At 41.3% G+C, this 23,807-nt stretch overlaps 3 protein-coding genes and 1 pseudogene across 5 annotated transcripts in view; 3 read left to right on the top strand and 1 right to left on the bottom strand.

Moving 5' to 3' along the window:
- LOC106965928 (olfactory receptor 1L8-like) overlaps nucleotides 1–22,488 on the bottom strand; it is a 412,015-nt gene extending 389,527 nt beyond the window's left edge. For all 3 annotated transcript variants that reach the window (XM_053204661.1, XM_053204662.1, XM_053204663.1), the window contains exons 1-4: nucleotides 22,350–22,488; nucleotides 21,266–21,325; nucleotides 12,379–13,107; nucleotides 4,327–4,491 (exon numbers count right to left, since the gene is read on the bottom strand). The gene's annotated coding sequence lies outside the window, so the exon portion shown is untranslated. The remainder of the gene's footprint in view (nucleotides 1–4,326; nucleotides 4,492–12,378; nucleotides 13,108–21,265; nucleotides 21,326–22,349) is intronic.
- On the top strand, nucleotides 6,867–8,065 carry LOC106966018 (olfactory receptor 1L6-like; annotated as a pseudogene).
- On the top strand, nucleotides 13,181–14,152 carry LOC106965770 (olfactory receptor 1G1-like). The gene has a single exon (XM_027055213.2). The coding sequence runs from the start codon at nucleotides 13,211–13,213 to the stop codon at nucleotides 14,150–14,152; it is 942 nt and encodes a 313-aa protein (XP_026911014.2). The 5' UTR covers nucleotides 13,181–13,210.
- On the top strand, nucleotides 22,480–23,547 carry LOC106965777 (olfactory receptor 1G1-like; the record flags this gene model as incomplete). Its single annotated transcript, XM_027035537.2, has 1 exon — nucleotides 22,480–23,547. A coding segment is annotated over one exon (1,068 nt), but the record flags the coding sequence as incomplete, so codon positions are not given.
- Nucleotides 23,548–23,807: the final 260 nt, after the last annotated feature.

The following is a 23,807-nucleotide window of genomic DNA, read 5'->3' as shown; positions in this document are numbered from 1 at the left end:
AAAATCTGAGGCTCAGATTCAGCATAGCTGAAACCACAAACCAAGTCATATATCCATGCTTCTAATGCCATGGTCTCCACATCCCTCTGTTTCTCCTTCTCCATTTATATAATACAGGAAGGATTTGTTATTCTAGTGGGTCAGACCCCAAGGAAAGAAGTTCTGCACTAGGAATGAAACAGATGTAGCTGCCCTGATCCTGATGGGGAGACCTAGCCTGGCTCCTGGTTGTCCCAAAAGCCAGGCCTGCTGAGGAAGCCTCCAGATACTATGGCCTCACCCTGACCTCTGAACATCTTCAGAACAGCCTAAGTCATGAGCTGACACATGTGAGTGGTAAGAGGAGACTGTGGTACTGGGTACAAAAATGGGCCTCAAGTTTTCCCTATATAAAATGAGTACCTTGATTTCATCCTCATGTTCATAATATTTCTTATGGAGTAATTCATTCTGTAAAACACATTGATAGCAGAATTGCTCTAATTAAAGAGAAAGAGACCCAAAGTACCTCTCGTTCAGCCTTCCCCTCAGCTTCCTGATCCCTCTCGGGGTGGCCCCTGAGTCCCCAGGGGAGCAGTTTGGAAGCTTATGAAATGGATAAATTTTAAGATCACTTCCATCTCCAACAACTTAGAATTGTACAAATGTCTCACAGGAATTTACATTCTAAAAGGAAATACTTGACCATTACACAGGGAGCTTTAGCCATGCCAGCCAGAAGCTTTGAAAGGTGACTGTAGATGGTGGGATGACTTAATACCAAGTCTTGCTGGGTAGGGATTGGAAGGAACTGGGGGAATTTCACCCAGAGAACAAACCTGGGGACATGGGCATTGTTTTCAAACATCAGAATGGCTATCATGGTATCTGATGCTTCTGTATTCCCAATGCTTAGGTTGTTTTCCTGGCACTTGGTGAAACTTTGTCAAGTGAATCATAAATCAGTCCATCAACCCATGAAAGGAAGGCATACCTAACATCGCTAGCAAAGAGAAAGCCAGCTAACAGGATGCTGGTACTGGGGGGCTTAGCAGAATGCTTGGCTTTTGCATTTCAATCCAAGATAAATGGGCTTCTCCAATTTTGACTGCAAAGGGACAGGGGCACATTTTAGGAGACAGTGGGCTCCATTTACTGGCAATATTTTAGTGGGATGACCTGGCATCTGTGTTCCTGATGGGTTCATGCTCTGACAAATAGAAAGGAAGATAAATCTCTGAGCTTTATTTAAGACTTGATATTCTTTTTCTTATTCATAGACTTCAGATGCAAAGGGTTGAATTAATCACATACCCCAGTTCACAGCATATTGCCAACTCTGGACCCTTTTTTCTCTTACTTGTTTGCTTCCTCACCCACTCCCCACTATTGTTCCTCCCCCGTTCTAATATGCTTAACATTCAACTTTGTGTATGGATATCCTTGTTGTTTTATTGCATTTTTAAGTTATTTTTAAGGTGTACAATGTGACCTATTGATATGCATACGTTATGAAATATTACCATTTGTGTTGCATTTTTAATTTATATAAAACATCTTGTGTCATAGATCTCATTCATTCCCTTACTTTCTCACTCAAATTATGTTTTTAAAATCTATCAAAGTTGCTATAATTCTAATCAGTTGTTTCTAGACAGCTGCACTGTACCCATGGCGGGCGCCTATCACATTTACCAGCCCAGTGAGGGACACCGAGGTTGCCACAAATTCCCCATCACTGCAACTGACACTGTGGAAACATCCTCATCCAGAAGCTTCTATTTGCCTGTGTACCAATGTCTCTGGGCTTCCGTCTAGCAGCAGGGTTGTAAGCTCATGGGATATTCATTAACTTGACTGAATCATGCCAGTTTGTTCTGTAGAGTCTTGCACCAGTTTTATTTTCCAACCAGCAGTGTCCAAAGGATCCCTATATTGCCACATCCCCTTGCAAGAGTTGACCTTATTCTCCTTTCTAATGTTTGCCAAGCTAAGAAATGTCAAGTGAAATCTCATGGTTTATTTTGTCATTTCTCTGATAAGCAATGGATTTGAGCATTTCTTCATAGGCTTATTAGCCTTTTGGCTTTCTTGCTCATTTTTATACTGGGATTCATATATTTCTCTTTCTGATGTGAAAGTGATCATTGCATATTCTACATACTAGTATCTCACCTGTTATACTTGCAAATATCATCTCCTAGCCTTTCATATGTCTGTTAGCTTCATTCATACTTATGTAAACAATTTACTTTTGCCCTTTTTTTAAGAGTAAGTGTCTTATTTAAGAAGTTCTTTCCCCTCTAGCTCAGAGATATTCTCCTAGTCTTTTCCTATTAACTTTATAGATTTACATGTTACCACAGATAAGCTCATAATACACCTGATTCCACCTTTATATATGATATTAGATAACAATTCTTTCTGATATCTTTCAATATAAAGAGTCGATTTTTCCAATATTTCCAAATATTCCATCCTTTCCCCCATTGGTTTTTAGTACCATCATTTTCCTGTATTAAGTTCTTGTATAAATATAGGTCTCTCTCTGAGCTACTTAGTTTTTTCCATTGGTCTTTTATCTGTTCTTGCACCCAAACCATGCTGTCTTTATTATTATGAACTTTTATTATTCTTAATCTCTATTAAGACAAATGCCATCTTTTTACTTTTTATTTTCAAGTTTGACTTAGCTATTTCCTGATCTTTATTATTATTTGTAAATTTGAGAATAAAGTTATCAATGACTTCAAAAAATCCAACAGATATTTTGATTAAGATTGAATTAAACTTATAGATTAATGTGAGAAATAACATCTTTGTAATATTATTTATTCCATCCAAGAAGATGGATTTGTCTCCATTCATTTTAATTATCCATATGCCCTTTATTAGACTTTGCTTCTACATAGCCGTTTTGTGTATTCTTAGATAAATTAATTCCTAGAGATTTAGAGTCTGTACTGTGACAGTGGATAGCATCTCATTTATTACTACATATTCTGGTTATTTCTAGTCCATTCTCTTGGTTATTTCTTTCTATTCTAGAGAGATGCTATTGATTTTTTAGGTTGATCATATTTCCAGCACCTCTGCTGAACTTACTTATTGGTTCTAATGTTTTATTAAGTGGATTCTATTCTTTTTTTCCAAGGAGATGAGCCTATCTTCTTTAAATAATGAAAGGTTTATTTTTTTCCTTCTTTTCCTTTCACATTTTTCTTTTCTTACAGCATTAGGCAGGATTTCTAATACTATGTTAAATATTTGTGGAGATAATGGATCTCCTAATCTTGTTTCTCATTTTAAAATAATGCATCTAAGGTTTATCTATTTAGTGTGAGATATTCTGTAGGACTTGGGTATAGATAGCTTCCACCAAATTAAGAATATCCCCTCCTGTTCCTAGTTTTCTAATAGAGATCACTGTAGACAGATGTTGAACCTTGCAAATGATTGTTCTGTTTCAATGAAAATTACCATGTAATATTATTCTCCTTTATTTTATTAATGTGGAGAAGTATATTGATGGAGTTTTCTGATATCTGCATTACTGGGACAGATTCCACTTGTTCATGATACAATATTTTCAGTGCTATGTTGGGTTCATTTAACTATTGCTTTATTTAAGATTCTGCATCTATGTACATAAACAAAATGGGCCTATAATTTTATTTTATTTTCTTCTCTTGTTTTTCTTCTGGTTTTGGACTCAGTATCATACTGAACTTGTAAAATGGGCTGCAACGTTCCCTTTCTACCCTCTGTGTATTATTTTCTGGAACAACTTGCATAAAATCGAATTAGCTATTTCAAAAATTTGGTAGAATTTACCTTAAAGCCATTGGAGCCTGAGATTTTTTGAGAGGGAAGGTTCTTGACTACCACTTATAATTTTTTTATAATTTATTAGTCTATTCAAATAATTCCTATAGATTTTGTATGTTTCTGGGAATTTATCCATTTCATTTAAACTTTTCATAAAATTTTCAATTTCTTAAGACTTATGATTTTATCTCTCATGCCTGAAATAACTTCTCCTTTCTTGACTATTTTTTCATGCATTCTTTTTTTCCATGATTAATCTTGCCAAGGGGTCTATATCGTTGATATTTCATAGGATCTATGTATTAGTTTCCTAGGGTTGCTATAACAAATTACCACAAACTTGGTGGTTTAAAACAACAGAAATGTATTCTTTCACAGTTATGGAAGCCAGAAATCCATAACCTTAAAATAAACAGATCCTCCTGAATTACCCAAATAAGCCCAGTGTAATCATGGGGTCCTTCAATGTGGAAGAGTGGGGCAGAAGAGAACCAGAGAGGTGGCAACACAAGGACTCACCCATCATTGCTGGCATTGAAGGCAGAGTGAGGGAGTCACTCATCAGGTGATGTGGGCAGTTTCTAGAAGCTGGAAAAGGCAAGGAACTCGATTCTTCTGTGGAGCCTCCAGGATGGAATACAGCCTTGTTGACATCTTGACTTTTCAGACTTCTGTCCTACAGAACTGTAAAATAAAATTTTGTGTTGTTTTAAGCTACTACATTAATGGTAATTTGTTATAGCAGGCATAGAAAATTAACACACATTCCAATAAGAATTATCCTAAAGAATAGAAAATCCTTGAGGACTTTTGTTCCTTTACCTCTTTTCCAGGGAAAGACCACTTTGTCCTAGGTCTGTACCCTGTCACTCTGCTGTCCCTTCTAGCTTAACACGTAGCTTAGCACTCCTTCCAGTGACCACTCTATTCCCCTCCTCAAATACACTAGCCTGGCTTACCGTAGATTGCATCTACTACCCTTACCCTCTGCCTGACTTCCTCCAAATTGCATCTATTATTTTTCAGTTGTACACAATTAAGTATGGAATACTAACAAGAAATAGTATTATTAGTATAAGCAACACTTACACAGAAATTGTAGTTCTCAAACACTTTTCAGTGAATTCACTCTAATGAATTTTTCCCATTGACTTTCCTAGGAGTCTAGTCTCCCAGTTACTAATGTAAAACTCACATTTTACATTAGTAAAAGGGATGGTCAGGGATAACATTTCTGTGAGCCAGTAATTGTGAGCCAGGTGGAAACCAGTAAGAAGCAAAACAAACTTGGACCCTGCCTAGGTAGCACTTTCACCACAGACCTGTCTACATGTTGTCCATGCCTTAAAGGACCCTTGCCTAGTGGAAAGATCCAATTTGGACCTTCCGAGCACCAAGTATCTTAGAGAGGAGGGAAATACTTCAGAAAACAATGCTGCTGTGTGCATGCACTTGTTCAAAGGTTAAAAGAGAAACAAAAGCCTGAGTTCTCCTAAGCAGGGCCATGAATTTCATTCAAGATCACTAAGCATTAAAAAAGATTTGTTTCTGATTGTCAAAAGTACCAGAAAGATGATGAAGACACAAAGGAGTACAGGATGTGGACTTCTCTCATTCAAACTGTATCCCTAACTGTACCCTCCCTTACCTAACATTATTTGACCACTACTTATAGGCTCTCTTTTCTGCTCTTTTCTCTAAAAACAATCCTGTCCTAAGGCGGGGTGGGCATATGGAGTGCATGACTCTGTGACTCAGCATCTCACTGTCAACCAAGGTGGCTGCTGGCTGGTTCTAATTCTATGTCCAAATGGCTTCTTGTTGTGTCCTACTTCAAATGAACCCCCACCTTGGTAGATAGATAATTAGTGCCTCAACTCCTGCCACACTGGAGCCTTGGCTTATTCTCCTTGGCTCTTGCCTTTGGGGGGACAAAGAACATATTCTGAAACTTGGCACCTTTCTGTGCATACCTCTCAGTATTCTTTTGCCAAAATACTGCATTTTCCCACATTTCTGTTGCCCACTCTCTCATCCCTTAGAGTCTTCTTGTCCATAAGAGCACTCACCATTTAGCTCCTCTGTGTCTTCCTTGATGCCACCCACCTCCCTAAACCACCAAGCTCAATGTTGGGTAACTGAACTTCCTCTGCCAGAGTCAGTTCTCCAACTTCTCCCTCACCCTTGACAATTCCACACCTTGACACACATGTCAAATTTCCAGGTCCCAGCCCTTCCTAGTCTGACCTTCTTGCCCATAATTAAACTCTCAAATGCATTCCAAAACCACTTTTTTTCAAGAGGGGCTGGGTCCAAGAATGCAATCTCTACAGTATTTATGTGATTTCTATAGGGAGAATTTAGGTTACCCTACTTTTTTTATATAGGGGGAGCAGAAAGAGAGAAATCCAGGCCAGAAGCACCAGGTGTAAGCAACTAGGAGCTGGCAGCTGATCAAAAACTGAGGCCAGACAGAGCAAAAGGATGTATCTTAGATACAACTTGGGAAATGAAGCAAAATGATTACCTTCTGAACAATTTTCCAAGTATCTTTACCACATATTGTCAGAATAGCCCAAGAACATGAGTATTACAAGTTTTGTCTTTGGATCAAAACAAAGAGATGAAGTACTTTTTTCAAGTTCACAAAATTAGTCAGACGCCAAGTTGGAATTGAAATCAAGGTAGCCAGAGGCACCTGAGTGGCCAGCCAACTCTTGATTTTGGCTCAGGTCATGATCTCACAGTCATGAGATTGAGCCCCATGTTAGGCTCTATGCTGGGTGTTGAATCTGCTAAAGATTTTCTCCCTCCCTCTGCCACTGTGCTCTCTCCCTCAAAAAAATAAAAATAAAAATGAAATGAAATCAAGAGAGCCAACACCAATTCTATGAAGTTATGGAGTTCTATCATAGAATACATGATGGGCTGCATGATGACTCTCCTTCTGCAGCACACAAGCTGGAACAAGTTTTAAGATATCCCCTCTACCAGACTGAAGACCCCAAGCCAGGACACACAACTAACATTCCTTCATATTTTTTATTTACAGGAAATCAATGCTGAGGGGAAACCAGAGCCATATTCCTGAATTCCTCCTTCTGGGACTGACCAGTGACCCCAAATATCAGGAGTGGCTCTTTACCAGCTTCCTAGTCATGTATCTGGTCAACGTGGCTGGCAACTCAGTCATCATTGCAGCCATCCGGGGGGACACCCGCCTCCACACCCCCATGTACTTCTTCCTCTCCAATCTGTCCCTGGTGGATGTCTGCTTTACAACCGTCATCGTGCCACGGATGCTGGCAAACATGTTGAGCAAGACCAAGAAGATCCCCTTTGCCCAGTGCCTCACACAGATGTATTTCTTTGTGGCCTTTGGGATCACTGATAGCTTCCTCCTGGCTGCCATGGCTATTGACCGCTACATGGCCATCTGTAACCCACTGCATTACACCACGACCATGAGCCCCCAGCGCTGTCTCCTGCTGGTGACAGTGTCCTGGGTGCTGTCCCACCTTCACTCACTCACCCACACGATTCTCATGGCCCGCCTCTCCTTCTTGGGCCCAACGTCATCCACCACTTCTTCTGTGACGTCCAGCCACTGCTGACGCTCTCCTGCTCTGACACCTCTGTCAATGAGCTTTTGGCCTTCACAGAGGGCTCCTTGGTGATCATGAGTCCCTTCATCTTGATCATTGTCTCTTACGTCCACATCACCCGTGCCGTTCTGAGGGTCCCTTCTCGAGGAGGCAGGCACAAGGTCTTCTCCACCTGTGGGTCCCACCTCACAGTTGTGGCATTCTTCTATGGGACCATAATATTCGTGTACATTCGCCCCTCATCCACCTACTCAGTGACAAAGGATCGTGTGATCACTGTCATCTACACAGTGGTTACCCCCATGCTGAATCCTTTTATTTATAGTCTTAGGAATAAGGACATGAAGCAGGCCTTGAAAAAGCTGATCAGGAGAGTAGAATAGCAAAACCCATATATGGTACTTCTCAGCATTCATTCATTCAATAAGAACCCATGAAACACCTGCTATGTGCCAGGAACTGTACTTAATGATTAAAATATTGCAAAGATACCTCAATCATAGCTCTGTCTTCAAAGCTAATCACAGTCCAGTGAGGGGGAATGAGACAATTACAATAGAAGGTTATTATACTTCTTGGTAAAAATAATATGAGACACAGATATTGATGCCTTACTGTATTAGACACATAGTTTACTTTTTTCTCTTGCGGTCTCTGTCTCATGTTTGTCACAGATGTGACCAATGTTGTGTAAAATATCCTGATGAAAAGCAGGAAAAACTTCTGTAGGGATTTTTTTTAAACCATTAGGATATGGGTCAGCTCCTAAGAAGCCTCAGTAAGTCAATGTCCTCATCATATGAGTTAATCATCTTAGGCACAATCCCCTTGGGTCTAGCTAGTAGATTTTCTTGTTACTTTTAGAATAGCTCATAACTTCCCCAAAGCTGTTCACATATTTTTCAGAGAAGGCAGCTTCACCAGTATGGTAATAAGACCCTAAGATTATGACGTCAAGCACTTACGTTACAACTCAGTCCCACAAATTGTGACCATAATCAAGCCACAAAGTCTACTGAAGTAGACAATTTTCTTCACCTACATAATGCACGCAAAAAGTAATCTCACCATGTGGTTGTGGGTGTCAAAGGAAAAATTCCAAATTTAACAACTTTTGATTATTTACTTAACCCCTCTGAGCTTCTGTTCCCTAGTTCTGAAATTATACTGCTTGTACTGGAGGCCCAAATCCACCATCACCAACTCTGATCTTGGGCAAGTACATTAACCTCTCTGTCCCTCAGTTGTCATATGCAAAGTGGATTGTTGTGAGGATTGAATGATATAACAAGTGTCCTAAGACGTATACTATTTCTGTTTTAAGTATTTGGAATAGTGTCTTGCACATAGCAAGCTCCAAATAAATTTCAGCCATTACATCAAAAGTATATGAAAGTGTGTCTATAGACCCTTCCCAAATAACGTTCGAAGTTTTGTAGTGAAGTGGGAAATAGTCATATTGGAGTGAACTCACTCCAAGTGAGTTCAGTCTAAGTGTCTCCTGAAACTATTTCAGTATTTCCAAGTGTTTCACTATAAATGATCCTGTCCTTAGGACCTTATAACTATGTTGTCAATATTTTTAAGAATTCCAGTGGGTACAGAGAAGGCCTCCCCAATATCCACAATAACAAAAAGTCCCCCAGCCTCCTTTTTCCCTCCCTCCTCCCTCCATCCCATCTTCATTTCCAATAATGTTCAAATAATTCCTCTATCAAATAGAACCTTCATGAGGAATGCTGTTCAGCACTTCAAAGTTCTGAAATACAATCTAAAGCTGTGAGATATGAAGGAGACAAGTGAAGAAAAGATGGGGGACAAAAATATAACTTTACCCAGGAGGAACTAAGGGGACTGGATACAAAAGAGGGAGGGGGGAAATGTAGGAACCTTCCTGCAGAGGAAAAGAGAAGTTATGGTAGATGATTACATTGCTCTCCAAAGAGTACAAGCTTTCAGGGGCTCCTGGGTGGCTCAGTCATTTAAGCGTTGACTTCAGCTCAGGTCATGATCTCACAATTAATGAGTTTGAGCCCTGCGTCGGGCTCTGTGCTGACAACTCAGAGCCTAGAGCCTGTTTCAGATTCTGTGTCTCCCACTTTCTCTCTCTCTCTCTCTCTCTCTCTCTGCCCCTTCCCTGCTTGTGCTCACTCGCTCTCTCTCTCTCTCTCTCTCTCTCTCTCTCTCAGCTATAAGATGAGTAAGTTCTGGGATCTAACATACAGCTTGGTGATGACCATTAACAATATCGAATTATATATTTGCAATTTGCTGAGAGAGTAAATAATCTTAAGCATTCTCACCACAAAACAGAAATGGTAACTCTGAATTGATGGATGTGTTTATTGTGGTCATCATTCCACAAAGCATATGCATATCAAATCACCATAAATATGTACAATTCTATAAGTCTAAAACTAGAAAGATTCTGATTTCCAAAATGAAAAGCCCCAATGATGTTACGTAGGACACTGTGAACCTTTCTTACACATTGGTGAAAAAGAATGACCTGTAGCTACAACTTTCCATATGAATGAATCACAACAACATAAAATTGAATATGGATGGACCTAGAGAGCATTACGCTAAGGGAAATAAGTCAGACAGGGAAAGACAAATACCATATGATTTCACTTATGTGTGGAATCTAAAAAGCAAAACAAATGAACAAACAAAGGAAAAGCAGAATCAGACTGTAAATACAGAAAACAAACTGATGGCTGTCAGGGGGGAGGAGACTGGGGAGTGGGCAAAATGGGTGAAGGCAAGTAGGAGGTATAGGCTTCCGAAAGTCATGGAATGAATAAAAGGTACAGTGTAGGGAATGTGTGGTATTGTAACAGCATTGTATGGTGACAGATGCTAGCTTCACTTGTGGTGACCACGGCATGACATGTAGATTTGCTGAACCACTGTGCTGTACTCCTGAAACTAATGTAACATCATGTGCCAACTATATTCAAATAAAAATTTTTTAAAAAAACATAAAATTGAGTGAAAGAAGCTAAATGATTCCATTCATGTAAAAGACAAGAAGAGGCAAATATAAACAATACATGATTTTCACACATAGACATAACTGGTAAAACCATAAGAAAAGTGTCCCATGTGTTTTATATACTCATTTTTATATATGATTTATTTTGCAATTTATAAAATTTAAAGGAATTTTGCGTGCAGAAGCCTCTATTACTTCAGTAGATTTTTATAGATGAGCCATCTCTCTGTCTTCTAGAGTCACAGGAAACACATCTGTTCATAGAACAGTAAGAATCTGAAGACAATGTGTAGCCCACCCTACATCAAACCTGTCCAATTCACTTATTATTATTATTTTCTGAGAAATAATAGGGTTTCTTTAAGAGGATTAGAATCTGATTAGAGTACACAGATTAGGCAGATTAGGGTGGGGGGAGAAGGCAACCCCTCCCCGGCTTGTGCCCGGGGCAAGGATACCAGGTGTGGTACTCTCAGGAGTCACAGACCTGGTCACTCTGAGACAAAAGTGCTCCTGACACTATTGGGACTCACAAATCCAAGGCCCAGCAGGGCCAGCTGGGAGGTTGGACATTTGCCCCATTTTGTCTCTAACTAGGAGGTTGGGGATTAGGTCCCAGGAGATACTCCATGTGAAAAGCCCACAGCTCCTCCTGGCTCCTGTTCCTGAGGACAGGTTGCTCCAGCCACAAATCTTTAGTCCATGCTGCTGTTACAGAGAAGGAAACAAACTGAGGTTGTAGCAAGTCTTCTTGAAGAGAAGAAGGAAAGGCAAACCAAACTGGCAAGGCAGACAAAACATCTAGTGATGGGGACGGGGCGCCTGGGTGGCTCAGTCGGTTAAGCGGCCAACTTCGGCTCAGGTCATGATCTCGCGGTCTGTGAGTTCGAGCCCCGCGTCGGGCTCTGTGCTGACAGCTCAGAGCCTGGAGCCTGTTTCAGATTCTGTGTCTCCCTCTCTCTGACCCTCCCCCATTCATGCTCTGTCTCTCTCTGTCTCAAAAATAAATAAACGTTAAACTGTTTAAAAAAATATCTAGTGATGGTGACAAAATGTGAGGATGATCAGAATTTCCAGGTAAGACCTGAGGGGGTAGAGGTGGGAGGCATTGGTCACACACAAACACATCCTCCCCTATTCCTTCCTCCTTTCCTGTCCCTTCCTCACTCTCAGCCAAATAGAACCTGGCTCTCTTAACCACCATGAGAAAAGCTTTGATTTGATATCCATGAATTCCCTGAGTATCCAGCCTGAAGTTAGTGCAAGTGGTCCCCAAGCCCCCGGCAGTGGCCAAGACATGGTAGCTGTGCAATAACAATGCTGAGAACCCCTGGATTGTGCATAGACAATTCACTCCCAACCCACTGGATTGTGAATGGCTTCTGGAATCAGTCTATACCACCATCCAAGGAGTGAAATAATCTGCACAACAATTAACAGGTCAACAAGTCCTATCTCTTTTTTTTTTTAATTTAAGACTCAGAGGTATATGCTATTTAGATTTATTTAGGCTCATTTTACAATTCAGGTTCTAGAAGGTAAATGATTTGGCCCAGATGGTATGCCTGGGATTCAAACCTGGGCCTATACATGTCACAAGTCCAAATGGATGCTCTGTCATGGTACTACTAGGTCAGAAGCATTGCCATCCAAGGTCACAATGGTGATATTGGTGACTATGGTATTTACAACTCTGTGAAACTTTACAGTTTTCAGAGCTCAACTTCCCACAGACAGGGACCAAGAAAAGTCCAATTTTCTCAGGACTGAGGGAGTTTCCTGGGAGTGAGGTGTTCAGTTTTGAAAGCAGAAAAGTCCTGGATAAACACAGAGGACTAGTTGGTCACTCCAGAAGGCACCTTTCTTCTGTTAAATCCATCAGGAATAAACAATAATCTCATGAAAATCTACTATTTGACAAGCAGTTGATATAAGTCAGTCACTGTTCTAGCTCTTTACAATCCTTACCTGATTTAATCCTCAACAAAGTTCTGATTTCAGCATTATTACTCTCATTAAGCAGATGCAGAAACTGAGGCCAGAAAACCCTGTAGACCTGTTCAACATCACAGCACACAAGGAGGCTGGTGGCCCAGTGAAGGTTTGTCAGATCCAGAGGCAATGTATCTCATCACCACATCATGACATTCGCACAGGCTGGCGCTGACTGTGTGTGTGTTCATCTTTCCATACCATCCAAATGCACAACATAAAATCTCTCCTTGGGATTTTCCATCCAAAGGTCCTGAAAAAACCTTTAACTGATTCTGGTATTTTCATGCTTTCAACAGTCTTATATGATAGGTTTATGTCCACATCATACAGGTGAAGAAAATGAGACTCAAAGGTTACAGATAATTTACCCAAAATATAAAAAGCAATGAGGGTTGAGAGAGAGATGACTCTCCTTAACAACTGTGTAGTAAATGCAGATCCTCAAGAGATCCTATTCAGGCCTCACAAGCATATGAGACTGATATTTTCACTTTTTTAAAAAGGTGGAGAATGGACTAAAACCTAGGAGGTTTCTTCTTAGCTAAGCTCCAGTTCAACCTCATCCAGGAGGTCTACAAGACAACTCTGAGACCGCTAAAATGCAAAGTTCATTCCCAAGATCACCCACTGTCGCTGTCCACAGTTCTTGGCCCTGTACGTGCTTACAACCCACCATGAGAGACAGGAGTGCATTCTTGTGACCTTTGAAAAGAACACAGAAAACAGAGGAGAGGCTTTGAATGATATAACCTTTTGGAGTCTATGTACATTTAAGCAAGATTTTCCTGAACCTGTTCCACTTTAAATGGCAATTAAAAACCAAACCAGCGTCTCTGACTTCCTGCTCCTGGGCTTCTCTGCACACCCTGAGCAGCAGCCTCTCCTGTTCGGACTCTTCCTGGGCATGTACCTGGTCACCGTGTTGGGGAACCTGCTCATCATCATGGCCATTGGTTCTGACCAGCACCTCCACACCCCCATGTACTTCTTCCTGGCCAACCTGTCCTTCGTCGAGACCTGCTTCACCTGCACCATTGTCCCCAAGGTGCTGGCGAACATCCTGACACAGCGCCACGCCATCTCCCACACTGGGTGCCTCGTGCAGATGTACTTCTTCATGGCGTTGGCTCTACTGGATGACTTCCTGCTGGCCGTGATGGCATATGACCGCTACGTGGCCATCTGCCTTCCTCTCCACTACACCACGATCATGTGTCCCCAGCGCTGCCTGCTGCTGGTCGCCACATCCTGGCTCTGCTCCCACCTCCTGGCCTCCTCGCTCACCCTCCTCATGTCTCAGTTCTCCTTCTGTGCCTCTCATGCCATCCCACACTTTTTCTGTGATGTACCCCCACTCCTCAAACTTGCCTGTTCAGACACCCAGATCTTTCAGGTCACGATGTTTGCTGAAGCAGCCCTCTCAGGTGTGGTCCCTCTCGCCTGTGTCCTGGTCTCTTATGCCCACATCATGCACACAGTTCTCAGGATTCCCTCTGCTGGGGGGAAGCACAAGGTCTTCTCGACCTGTGGCTCTCACCTGTCAGTGGTTACTCTCTTCTATGCGACACTCTTTCTGGTGTATTTCCAACCCTCATCCTCCTACTCCGCAGACACCGGAATGGTTGTATCTGTGATATATACGATGGTCACCCCCATGCTGAACCCCTTTATCTACAGCCTGAGGAACAGGGACATGAAGGGGACTCTGTGGAGACTCTTTGGCTGGGGAAGATGTTCTCCTCAGTAAAGGGTCCTTCCTCAGGCTCGGAGCTCAGGCTCTCTGAAATGCCTTTTCCCTGCACTTCCCCATTGTAATTTTGAAAACTCAAGTTCAAGCAAGATGGATGCTCAACATCACAACCAGGTTTAATAAACAGAGAATGCCTCACTGGCCAGAATTACAATCAGAGCTACAGGACAGAGCTGCACCCCTGGAAGATGAGTGGCCAGCAATCCCTACAGGGTGACTTGACTAGTGGTATAGGCATCCAAGCAGATCCAAGCCAGAGAGTAGGAATCACCAAGAACGACATCAGACAGAATTCGGGTGCTAGGAGGAAGCCGGGTAGAAGCAGCTCAGCCTGGGACTAACAGGTCCCACTCAGCTACAAGAAATGCTCACAACCAGGAAGGCTCAAGTGCTCGGAGTTTCAGGGACCATTTCCAAGCCCAGCTTTGGAAACAACTCACTGATAGGGACTAACCTACCCATAAAGAAGGCTGCACCAAGAAGATACGCTATTTGCTGGGACTAAGAGGACAAGAAACATTTCAGGAGAAGAAACTAGGCACTGACACTTCAGAGGACTGGCCCCAAATCACACATCAGGGATCAGATCTAAGATTCTGACAGAGAGTAATTATTAGTTATGGACAAGTCCTTGATTCTTTGGTATTTAAATTCTAGTTTATTTCATTTGTCTCAACTACAGAATAATCCATGCTCATTATAGTAAATTTGTAAAACATGAATAGGAAAAAAGAAAACACTCACTATCCCTCCATATAAAGAAAGCCACTGATAAGATTTCACAGTATTTCTCACCTATCTTTTTCTAATGACTTTTTGTCTTTACTTTGTTGAGAAAATACTGCTGGTACAATTATATATACTTTTTTGCTTAATCTTATAACATGAATTGTCTCCATATTATTATCTCTTCCTGAACATTTGGCTCTCTGAGAATACATTATAAAAAATGCCCATGATGTATATGGCATTTCACCATTGTTGGATGATTAGGGGGATGAAAGTTTCTAAGCTTTCACCATTACAAATAACGATGCAAAGAAAGTCTCCAAAAAGAAATTATTTTCATATATCATATTTAATATTTTTAAAAGTAGAATATCTATGGGACACCTCGGTGGCTCAAGTCAGTTGAGTGTCTGACTTCAACTCAGGTCATAATCTCACAGTTCATGAGTTCAAGACCCACATCTGTGCTGACAGCTCAGACCCTGGAGCCTGCTTCGGATTCTGTGTCTCCCTCTCTCTCTCCTCCTCCCCTCCCTCACTCTAGCTCTCTCCCTCTCTCTGTCTCTCTCTCTCTCCCCCTCCCTCTCAAAAATAAACATTTAAAAAAATTTTAAAGATTCTCTATCTCTCCCTCTGCCCCTCTCCACTGCTCATGCTCTCTCTCTCAAAAAAAAAAATAGATAGATAGATAGATAGATAATAGATAAAGTAAGTAGGATATCTAAGTAGTACCTTTACAGGACCATTTATTCAGCCAGCAAAAATTCCCAAATGAGAGTGCCCTTTTGTCTACATCTTCTCCATATTTTGATGTTCACATTGTATCCTTAATTACAAATGACAGGATAGCCAAACTGGTATCTCCTTGCTTTACTTTTAATTTCTTTGATTGTTGGTGAAAGCACTATTTTCCTCAGTCTGTTAATGATTTTTTTCCATTTCACTCTTTTCTTTTTCTTTTTTTTCTTTTTAAAAAATTGTTTTCAATGTTTATTTATTTTTGAGAGACAGAGAGAGAGAGAGAGCATGAGCAGGGGAGGGGCAGAGAGAAAGGGAGACACAGAATCCGAAGCAGGCTCCAGGCTCTGAGCTATCGGCACAGAGTCTGACACGGGGCTCAAACTTATGAACGATGAGATCATGCCCTGAGCCTAAGTCAGACACGTAACCAACTGAGCTACCCAGGTGCCCCATCTTTTTTTTTTTTTTTTTTGAGAAAGAGTGAGCCTGATTGTGAGCAGAGAGGCAGAGACAGAGGGAGAGAGAGAGAATCACAAGTAGGCTCCAACCTTCCAGCACAGAAACTGATGTGGGACTTGATCTCAGGAACCCTGATTTCATGACCTGAGCCAAATTCAAGAGTCAGATGCTTAACTAACTGAGTCAAGGTGCCCCTATTCCTTTTTTAACTGAAGTGTAGTTGACTGGGGCGCCTGGCTGGCTCAGTGGGTGGAACATGCAACTCATGATCTTGGGGTCATAAGTTCGAGCTCCATGTAGTGTATAGAATTACTTTATGATATACATTTTTAAATCTTTATTTATTTGAGACAGAGAGAGAGCAGGAACGGGGAGAGACAGAAAGAGACACAGAGAGAGAATGCCAAGCAGACTCTGTGCTATCAGCACAAAGCCTGATGAGGGGTTTGATCTCATGAATCATGAAATCATGATCTGAGCCGAAATCAGGAGTCAGATGCTCAACCGACTAAATCACTCCCATACCCTTTTACTTTTAAGTAAAATCTTCAGAAAGAAAAAATGAGCATAGATAGAAGTACACTTGACATGTAATATAATAATATTGCTTTCAGGTGTACAACATAGAGATTTGACAATTATATACATCACAATATGCTCCCCACAATAAGTGTATATTTGGGTGTTAGGAAACTCAGCTAGAAATAATCTTAGGAGTAAAAGACATCATAATGGCTATTAGAAAAATTTTTTATATGAATGAAAACCAATTATGATGGAAAGAGCCCGAATATCCATCAACTGATGAATAAAGAAGATGTGACGTACATATATATATATATATATATACACACACACACACATATATGTATATATATACACATATATAATGAAATATTACTCAGCCATCAAAGAGAATGAAGTCTTGTCATTTGCAATGACATGGATGGAGCTAGACTATATTATGCTAAGTGAAATAGTAAATCAATGAAAGACAAATATATGATTTCACACACATGTGGAATTTAAGAAACAAGACAGATGAACATATGGGGCAGGGGGGAGTGAAGAGAGGGGAAAAGACCATAGAAGATTCTGAACGACAGAGAACAAACTGAAGATTGAGGGAGGGAGGTGGTTGGGAGATGGGCTAGATGGGTGATGGGTATGGAGGGCACTTGTGACGAGCACTGGAAGTTGTATGTAAGTGATGAATCACTGAATTCTACTCCTGAAACCAATATTGCACTGTATGTTAACTAACTGAAATTAAAAAAAAACAATTATGAAACATTATTTACAGGAAATTCTTCACAGGAAACTTAGAGTTCTTATGGTTACATGCAAATATTAGAAAAGAAAAGGCTGCAAAATAAGCTTAGAATCCATCTTAAAAAGAAAAATAAAATCAGTCCAAGGAAGAAAACAGATGACAGAAAAATACAACAAAATAGAAAAAAAAACATACGATAGAGAAGACCAACAAAGCTAAAAGATTATTTTTTGAAAAGATCATTTATATTCCTCTGATGAAAATGGTCAGATGGGGAAAACACCAATCATCAGTAACAAGAATGAAGAAAGTGACATTACCTCTGATATTAAATAAAGAGGATATTATGAACAAGGTTAAAGTTTATTTATTCTGGGGGGGGGAGGGTGGAATCCCAAATAGGCTCCATGCTGTCAGCGCAGAGCCTGACATGGGGCTCAATCCAACGAAGCACAAGATGATGACCTGGGCCAAAATCAAGAGCCAGACAGTTAACCGACTGAGCCACCCAGGTGACCCACAATGATATATAAATTTTAAATTTTAGATTAAACACAAATTTCTAGAAAAATATAACTCATCAAAACTAATTTAGTAAGAAATAGAAAACTGGAATAGACATATCACCATTGAAGAAGCTGAATGTGTAGGCTTTCCTCAAAGAAAGTTTCAGGCCCAAATGTCTGTAAGAGTGAGTGTCTATACACAATCCAACCAGGAAAATATTTCAGGCTTCCAAACCCTTTCAAAAAAATTAGAGAGGCACCGGGCTGGCTCATGTTGGGTGTGGAGCTTAATTAAAATTTAAAAAGATATGTTATATTAAAATTAAAAAAAAAGAAAATGAGGAATATTCACCCAATTCCCTTTATGAGATTAGCACAACATTCATACCAAAAAGTGACAGGAACATTGCAAAAAAAATTACCATTACAAGTTGATCTCCATGAAGATAAATGCATCAAAAATTTTATAAAATAAACATACCAATTCAAACTAAAATATTAGCAATACGATCACAACAATGCAGAGACAATAAGATATATCATTACCAAGTTGAGTTTTCCTAGGAAGGTATGGTTGATTTAACACTCAAAAGTCAATCAGAGTAAGTCATCATATTTACAAAGCAAAGGACAAAAATCATTAGATGCAAGAACATCTCAAAAGATGGAAGAAAAAAGAAAAAACATGTCATACAATTCAACATCCACTCACTGAAAAGTCCTCCTAGCAAAATGTGGATAGAAGAAAACTTTCTTAATCTCAAAAAAAATTGCCTTTTTGCAAACACACAGCACATAAAATATATAAAGCTTATACATTTAAATCTCTGCTGTCTAAATGGGGAACAAGACAGAATACCAGCTCTCACCACAGCTAGCCCACACTTCACCTGAGGTCCCACCCACTGCAGGAGAGGAAAAAAAATAAGATTTAAACTCTGTAAAGGAGGAAACAAGGCTGCATTTTGTTTACAGATGATATTTCCGTATAATTGCAATTCAGAAGAGTCTATGGAGCAACGATTTGTTTAATAATTAGCTATATTGATGTAAAAACAAATAAATATAGACACCTGCACACACATACACACTTCATAACATACACAAAAATCAATTCCAAGTGTACTAAAGAACTGATTGGGAAGAGCATTATTATAAAGTTTTTAAAAGACAATGGTGGAAAATGTCTGCCTCAACTCAGGAAAGAAAGGGCTTCTTCAACTAGACACAAATAAAACGCTAAGGGAAAAAAATTATACACACACACACACACACACACTTGAATTCAATCAGTTAAAGTAAAAATATTTATTTAGCAAACAGCACTATAATGAGTGAAAAGACAAACCACCAAGATATAAGAAATATTTATAATGCGTAAATCAACAAAAGGCTAGTATCTAGAATAAATAAATAGCTCTAAATAGTTCTACAAATACATTAGAATATAACAAATAACTAAACGGAAAAATGAACAAAACTTTAAACAAGCAGTTTCAAAATAAGGAAATGAAAATACTAATAAGTATTTACAGGGTCCTCCATCTCATGATTAATCACTGAAACATGAAATCAAAGCATCAGGAGATGTCCCCCAAAGCACACCCAACATGATGACCACAACAGAAAAGGCTGAAACCACCAAGAGTTATCAAGGATGTGGTGCAGCCAGCACTCGCACACACTGCTGGTACAGATGCAACTTGACACAATTTCTTTGGAAGTCAACTTGATGTGTGCACTAAATGGGGGGATATGGACATCTCAGATCCCAGCAGTGCCACTCCTAGGCATGTCCACGACAGAAAGGAATGCGTGTGCACACCAAGAAACATGTACAAGAATGATCATCCTAATATCATTCCTAACAGCCACAAAGCCAACTATTCCTTCAACCTTACAGTGTGTAACACACACGGTTACAGTGGAGCAACTCACCTTGATGGTAATGAACAGACTGCCACTACATACACCTATCTAGATGAATCTCACACGAGTAAAATTTGAACAAAAGAAGCCAGAAACCAGAATACATAATGAGTGAGTGTGTTTACTGAAGTTCAGAAACAGGCAAAGATAAAATAAACTGTTAGAAAGAGGATAGGGATTATTTTTCTCTGAGAAGGAGAGAAAAGTAATGATTTAGCAAGATACACAAAACGAGCTTCAGATGTGCTGGCAATGTTTTACTTCTAAATCTGGGAAGTGATACATAGGTGACTGCTTTCTAATAATTTCCCGGGTGCAAGGTTTCTCTTTTCTGCAGTTTTCTGTATGTGTTACTCTATGCTGATAATTTTTTTAAGTCTATCCATCTTTATTTTATTATTTTTCATTATTTACTTTTTTAGAGGGAGAGTGACTGGGGAAGGACAGAGAGAGAGAGAGAGAGAGAGAGAGAGAGAATCCTAAGCAGGCTCCACACAGCACAAAGCCTGACATGGAGCCTGATCAAATGACCCTGGGATCATGACCCGAGCTGAAATAAAGAGTTGGAGCCTCAACCAACACACCCACCCAGGCACCCGATTAATTTTTTTAAATACAACAATTACTACTACATAGGCACCAGAAAATCCACCTACATTTCTATCATAAAAAATCTCTCATGAGAGAAGGATTTTCTGTATGCTCTCAGTGAACTCATTGAGCAACAAAACATGATCCGAATTTACACAAGAGTATTTACATTCTCAACTAGTTGTACTCAGTGGGAATATGCATTCATTCTGTCGTGGAAGTGCCATGTGTTTGATTATGGAATGCTACCCCAGAATCCGCTGAGAGAATCACAGACAACATACACACACAGTAATTCCCAAGCCAGAAGTTCTGAAACTGAAACGTCAGCAGGCAGCAAGGGTGTAGAGTGAGGGGTGTATGAGACGACACTGAACAGGAACGCCCTGCGGTTACAGGCGTCCCATGAACAAATGTGGAAGAATAATGCAGAGCAATATAAGTGATCTACAGAAGAATATAAAAAGTATAATTCCATTCGCATAAATGACAAGAACAGGCAAATTTAGAGTAAACCATACAGTTTACACATCTATGCGTGTTGCTCCGCAAACTGGCCACAGTACACAGAGGGCAGGGACAGAACAAGGAAAGAGGCAGGCCACTCTGGATTGGTAGGGAGCAGTGCTAATAAGCAAGGGAACTTACGCACAAGGCGTGTGTCTTGGGCACCCCAAGACAAGTTGATACCCACACCTGCCTGCCAGAATCCTAAAAGTTTATATAGAGAGAGGCCTCATCAGGGTTCAGTCACTTCACCCTCCAGAAGGTCTCAACAGCACCTTGCTCTCTCAGGGCTGTGACCTTGACACCGGCTCCCACTGTGGGAACAAGGGCAGAGCTACATTCCGAGGAGAGGAGAGGTGAGGAGCCTCCCGTTACCTGGGGACAACTTATGGATCCAATGGTGGTCACATCTTCAACAACGCACATGTGGCAAAGCTATAAAGAACAGAAAGAAATAGTACCCATATTCACAATGGTTATTTCCTCAAAATGGGGAAGAAAGGATATGATTAAACACACGTACACACAGGGCTTCTACAAGATTGAACTATATACCAGAAGCTGAGTGGTGGGAGAGTGGTCAGTAATTTTATTATCACTCCTTCAACAGCACATACACGTTTTATAAGCTTTTTTATGTAAGGTAAAATTACAACAAAAGATAAATATATTCAGAAACTGTATCCCAAGCCTGATGTAGAGACCACATAGTGCTTGTATCTCTGTTCCCTGGAGTCAGAGAAAATAGGAATATTCCTGCTACTATTTCTACTATATGACAATTGAAGGTGTTGATTGTGCTATTTTATCTACATTTTCCCCCCTTGTTTTCTAGGACATACTGCATTCCATCCATGGGGACTGGGCTCCAATTAGAAAAGTGTGACTCCATGGTAGAGCCAGACCCCGGTCAGGATCAAGGCTACGACGATGGATCCAAGCAGCATGTCACCCCAGGGAAGACCAGGAAGGCCATCTGGTCACCTGAACGGTCTTATCACTGACACTGCTGGGACTCAGGGGACCATGAAGCAGAAGGGCCAGCTGGGAGGTTGGACAATCGCCCCACCTAGGCTCTAACTAGGAGATCTGGGAATGGGTCCCAGGAGACACTACCTGTGAAAAGTCAGCAGCCCCTCCTGGCTCCTGTGCCTGACATGTCACCAAGGACCTGAGTCTCCAGTCCGTGCTGTTCCTACAGACAGGGAAGGGCTCAGTGACTCTAGCCATGTCTTCTCAAAGAGTCAGTGGGAGAGCAAACCCAATCTCCTTCCTGGAAGTGTCAGAGACTGAGGCTGGCCAGCATGTCCAGGTAAGAACTGAGGCATATGGATGGAGAATGAACGGTCCACCTAAGGCCCCTTGTAAGCATGCTTGCGCACGCACGCACACACACACACGCACACACACACACAGCAATTTGGCTTCTCCTTTTGCTTTTTTCCTCTCTATCCTATACCTGTATCTGCCAATCGATTTCTGGCTCTTCTGATCACCTTCTCTGGTGTCCTTCATGTCCCTGATGGTCCTCTCTGAAGTCACTGAAGAGAATGGTCTTCAGACCACCCTTTCCCAAGCCCCACCTGTGATGTTCACATAGCACCTATGAAATAAAAAAGCACAGGTCCCTCTCAGTCCCCTTGGTCTGTACTCAGCCTGTACTAGTCAGAGCTAATTTTAATTTAAACAAGATTCTCCTCCAATTTCTCTCCTTGAAGGAAATCAGAAACCAAACCAGCATCTCTGACTTCCTGCTTCTGGGCTTCTCTGCACACCCTGAGCAGCAGCCTCTCCTGTTCGGACTCTTCCTGGGCATGTACCTGGTCACTGTGTTGGGGAACCTGCTCATCATCATGGCCATTGGTTCTGATCAGCACCTCCACACCCCCATGTACTTCTTCCTGGCCAACCTGTCCTTCATCGATACCTGTTTCACCTGCACCATTGTCCCCAAGGTGCTGGCGAACATCCTGACACAGCGCCACGCCATCTCCCACACTGGGTGCCTCGTGCAGATGTACTTCTTCATGGCGTTGGCTCTACTGGATGACTTCCTGCTGGCCGTGATGGCATATGACCGCTACGTGGCCATCTGCCTTCCTCTCCACTACACCACGATCATGTGTCCCCAGCGCTGCCTGCTGCTGGTCGCCGCATCCTGGCTCTGCTCCCACCTCCTGGCCTCCTCGCTCACCCTCCTCATGTCTCAGTTCTCCTTCTGTGCCTCTCATGCCATCCCACACTTTTTCTGTGATGTACCCCCACTCCTCAAACTTGCCTGTTCAGACACCCAGATCTTTCAGGTCACGATGTTTGCTGAAGCAGCCCTCTCAGGTGTGGTCCCTCTCGCCTGTGTCCTGGTCTCTTATGCCCACATCATCCACACCATCCTCAGGGTCCCCTCTGCTGGGAGGAAGCACAAGGTCTTCTCGACCTGTGGCTCTCACCTTACAGTGGTCATTCTCTTCTATGGAACTGTCTTTCTGGTGTATTTCCAGCCTTCTTCCTCCTATTCAGCAGACACAGGTATGGTGGCATCTGTGGTATACACAATGGTCACCCCCATGCTGAACCCCTTTATCTACAGCCTGAGGAACACGGACATGAAGAGGGCTTTATGGAAACTCCTTGTCTGGGGAAGATGTTCCATCCCATAAAGAGACCAGAAAAGAAGACCAGGCTTTTTGGAATTCCTTCCTCACTGGACTTCTCTATTACAATTTTGAGAAGCTCAAGTCTAAGGTAGGATTAATGCTCAGCATCACAAGCAGGTTAAGGAACAAATGATACCTGACCTGACAGGACAGGAATAGAACCAAGGGGCCAAGGACAGCACTCCCGCCTGGAGACAGGCCATCAATTCCTGCAGGGTTTCAAAGCAGAAATGGCACCGACAAAGTTAAACAGGCAGGGAAGA

Source organism: Acinonyx jubatus, chromosome D4 (genome assembly GCF_027475565.1).
Source record: "Acinonyx jubatus isolate Ajub_Pintada_27869175 chromosome D4, VMU_Ajub_asm_v1.0, whole genome shotgun sequence".
Taxonomy (NCBI): Eukaryota; Metazoa; Chordata; class Mammalia; order Carnivora; family Felidae; genus Acinonyx; species Acinonyx jubatus.
This window is presented reverse-complemented; position numbering and strand designations above follow the sequence as displayed.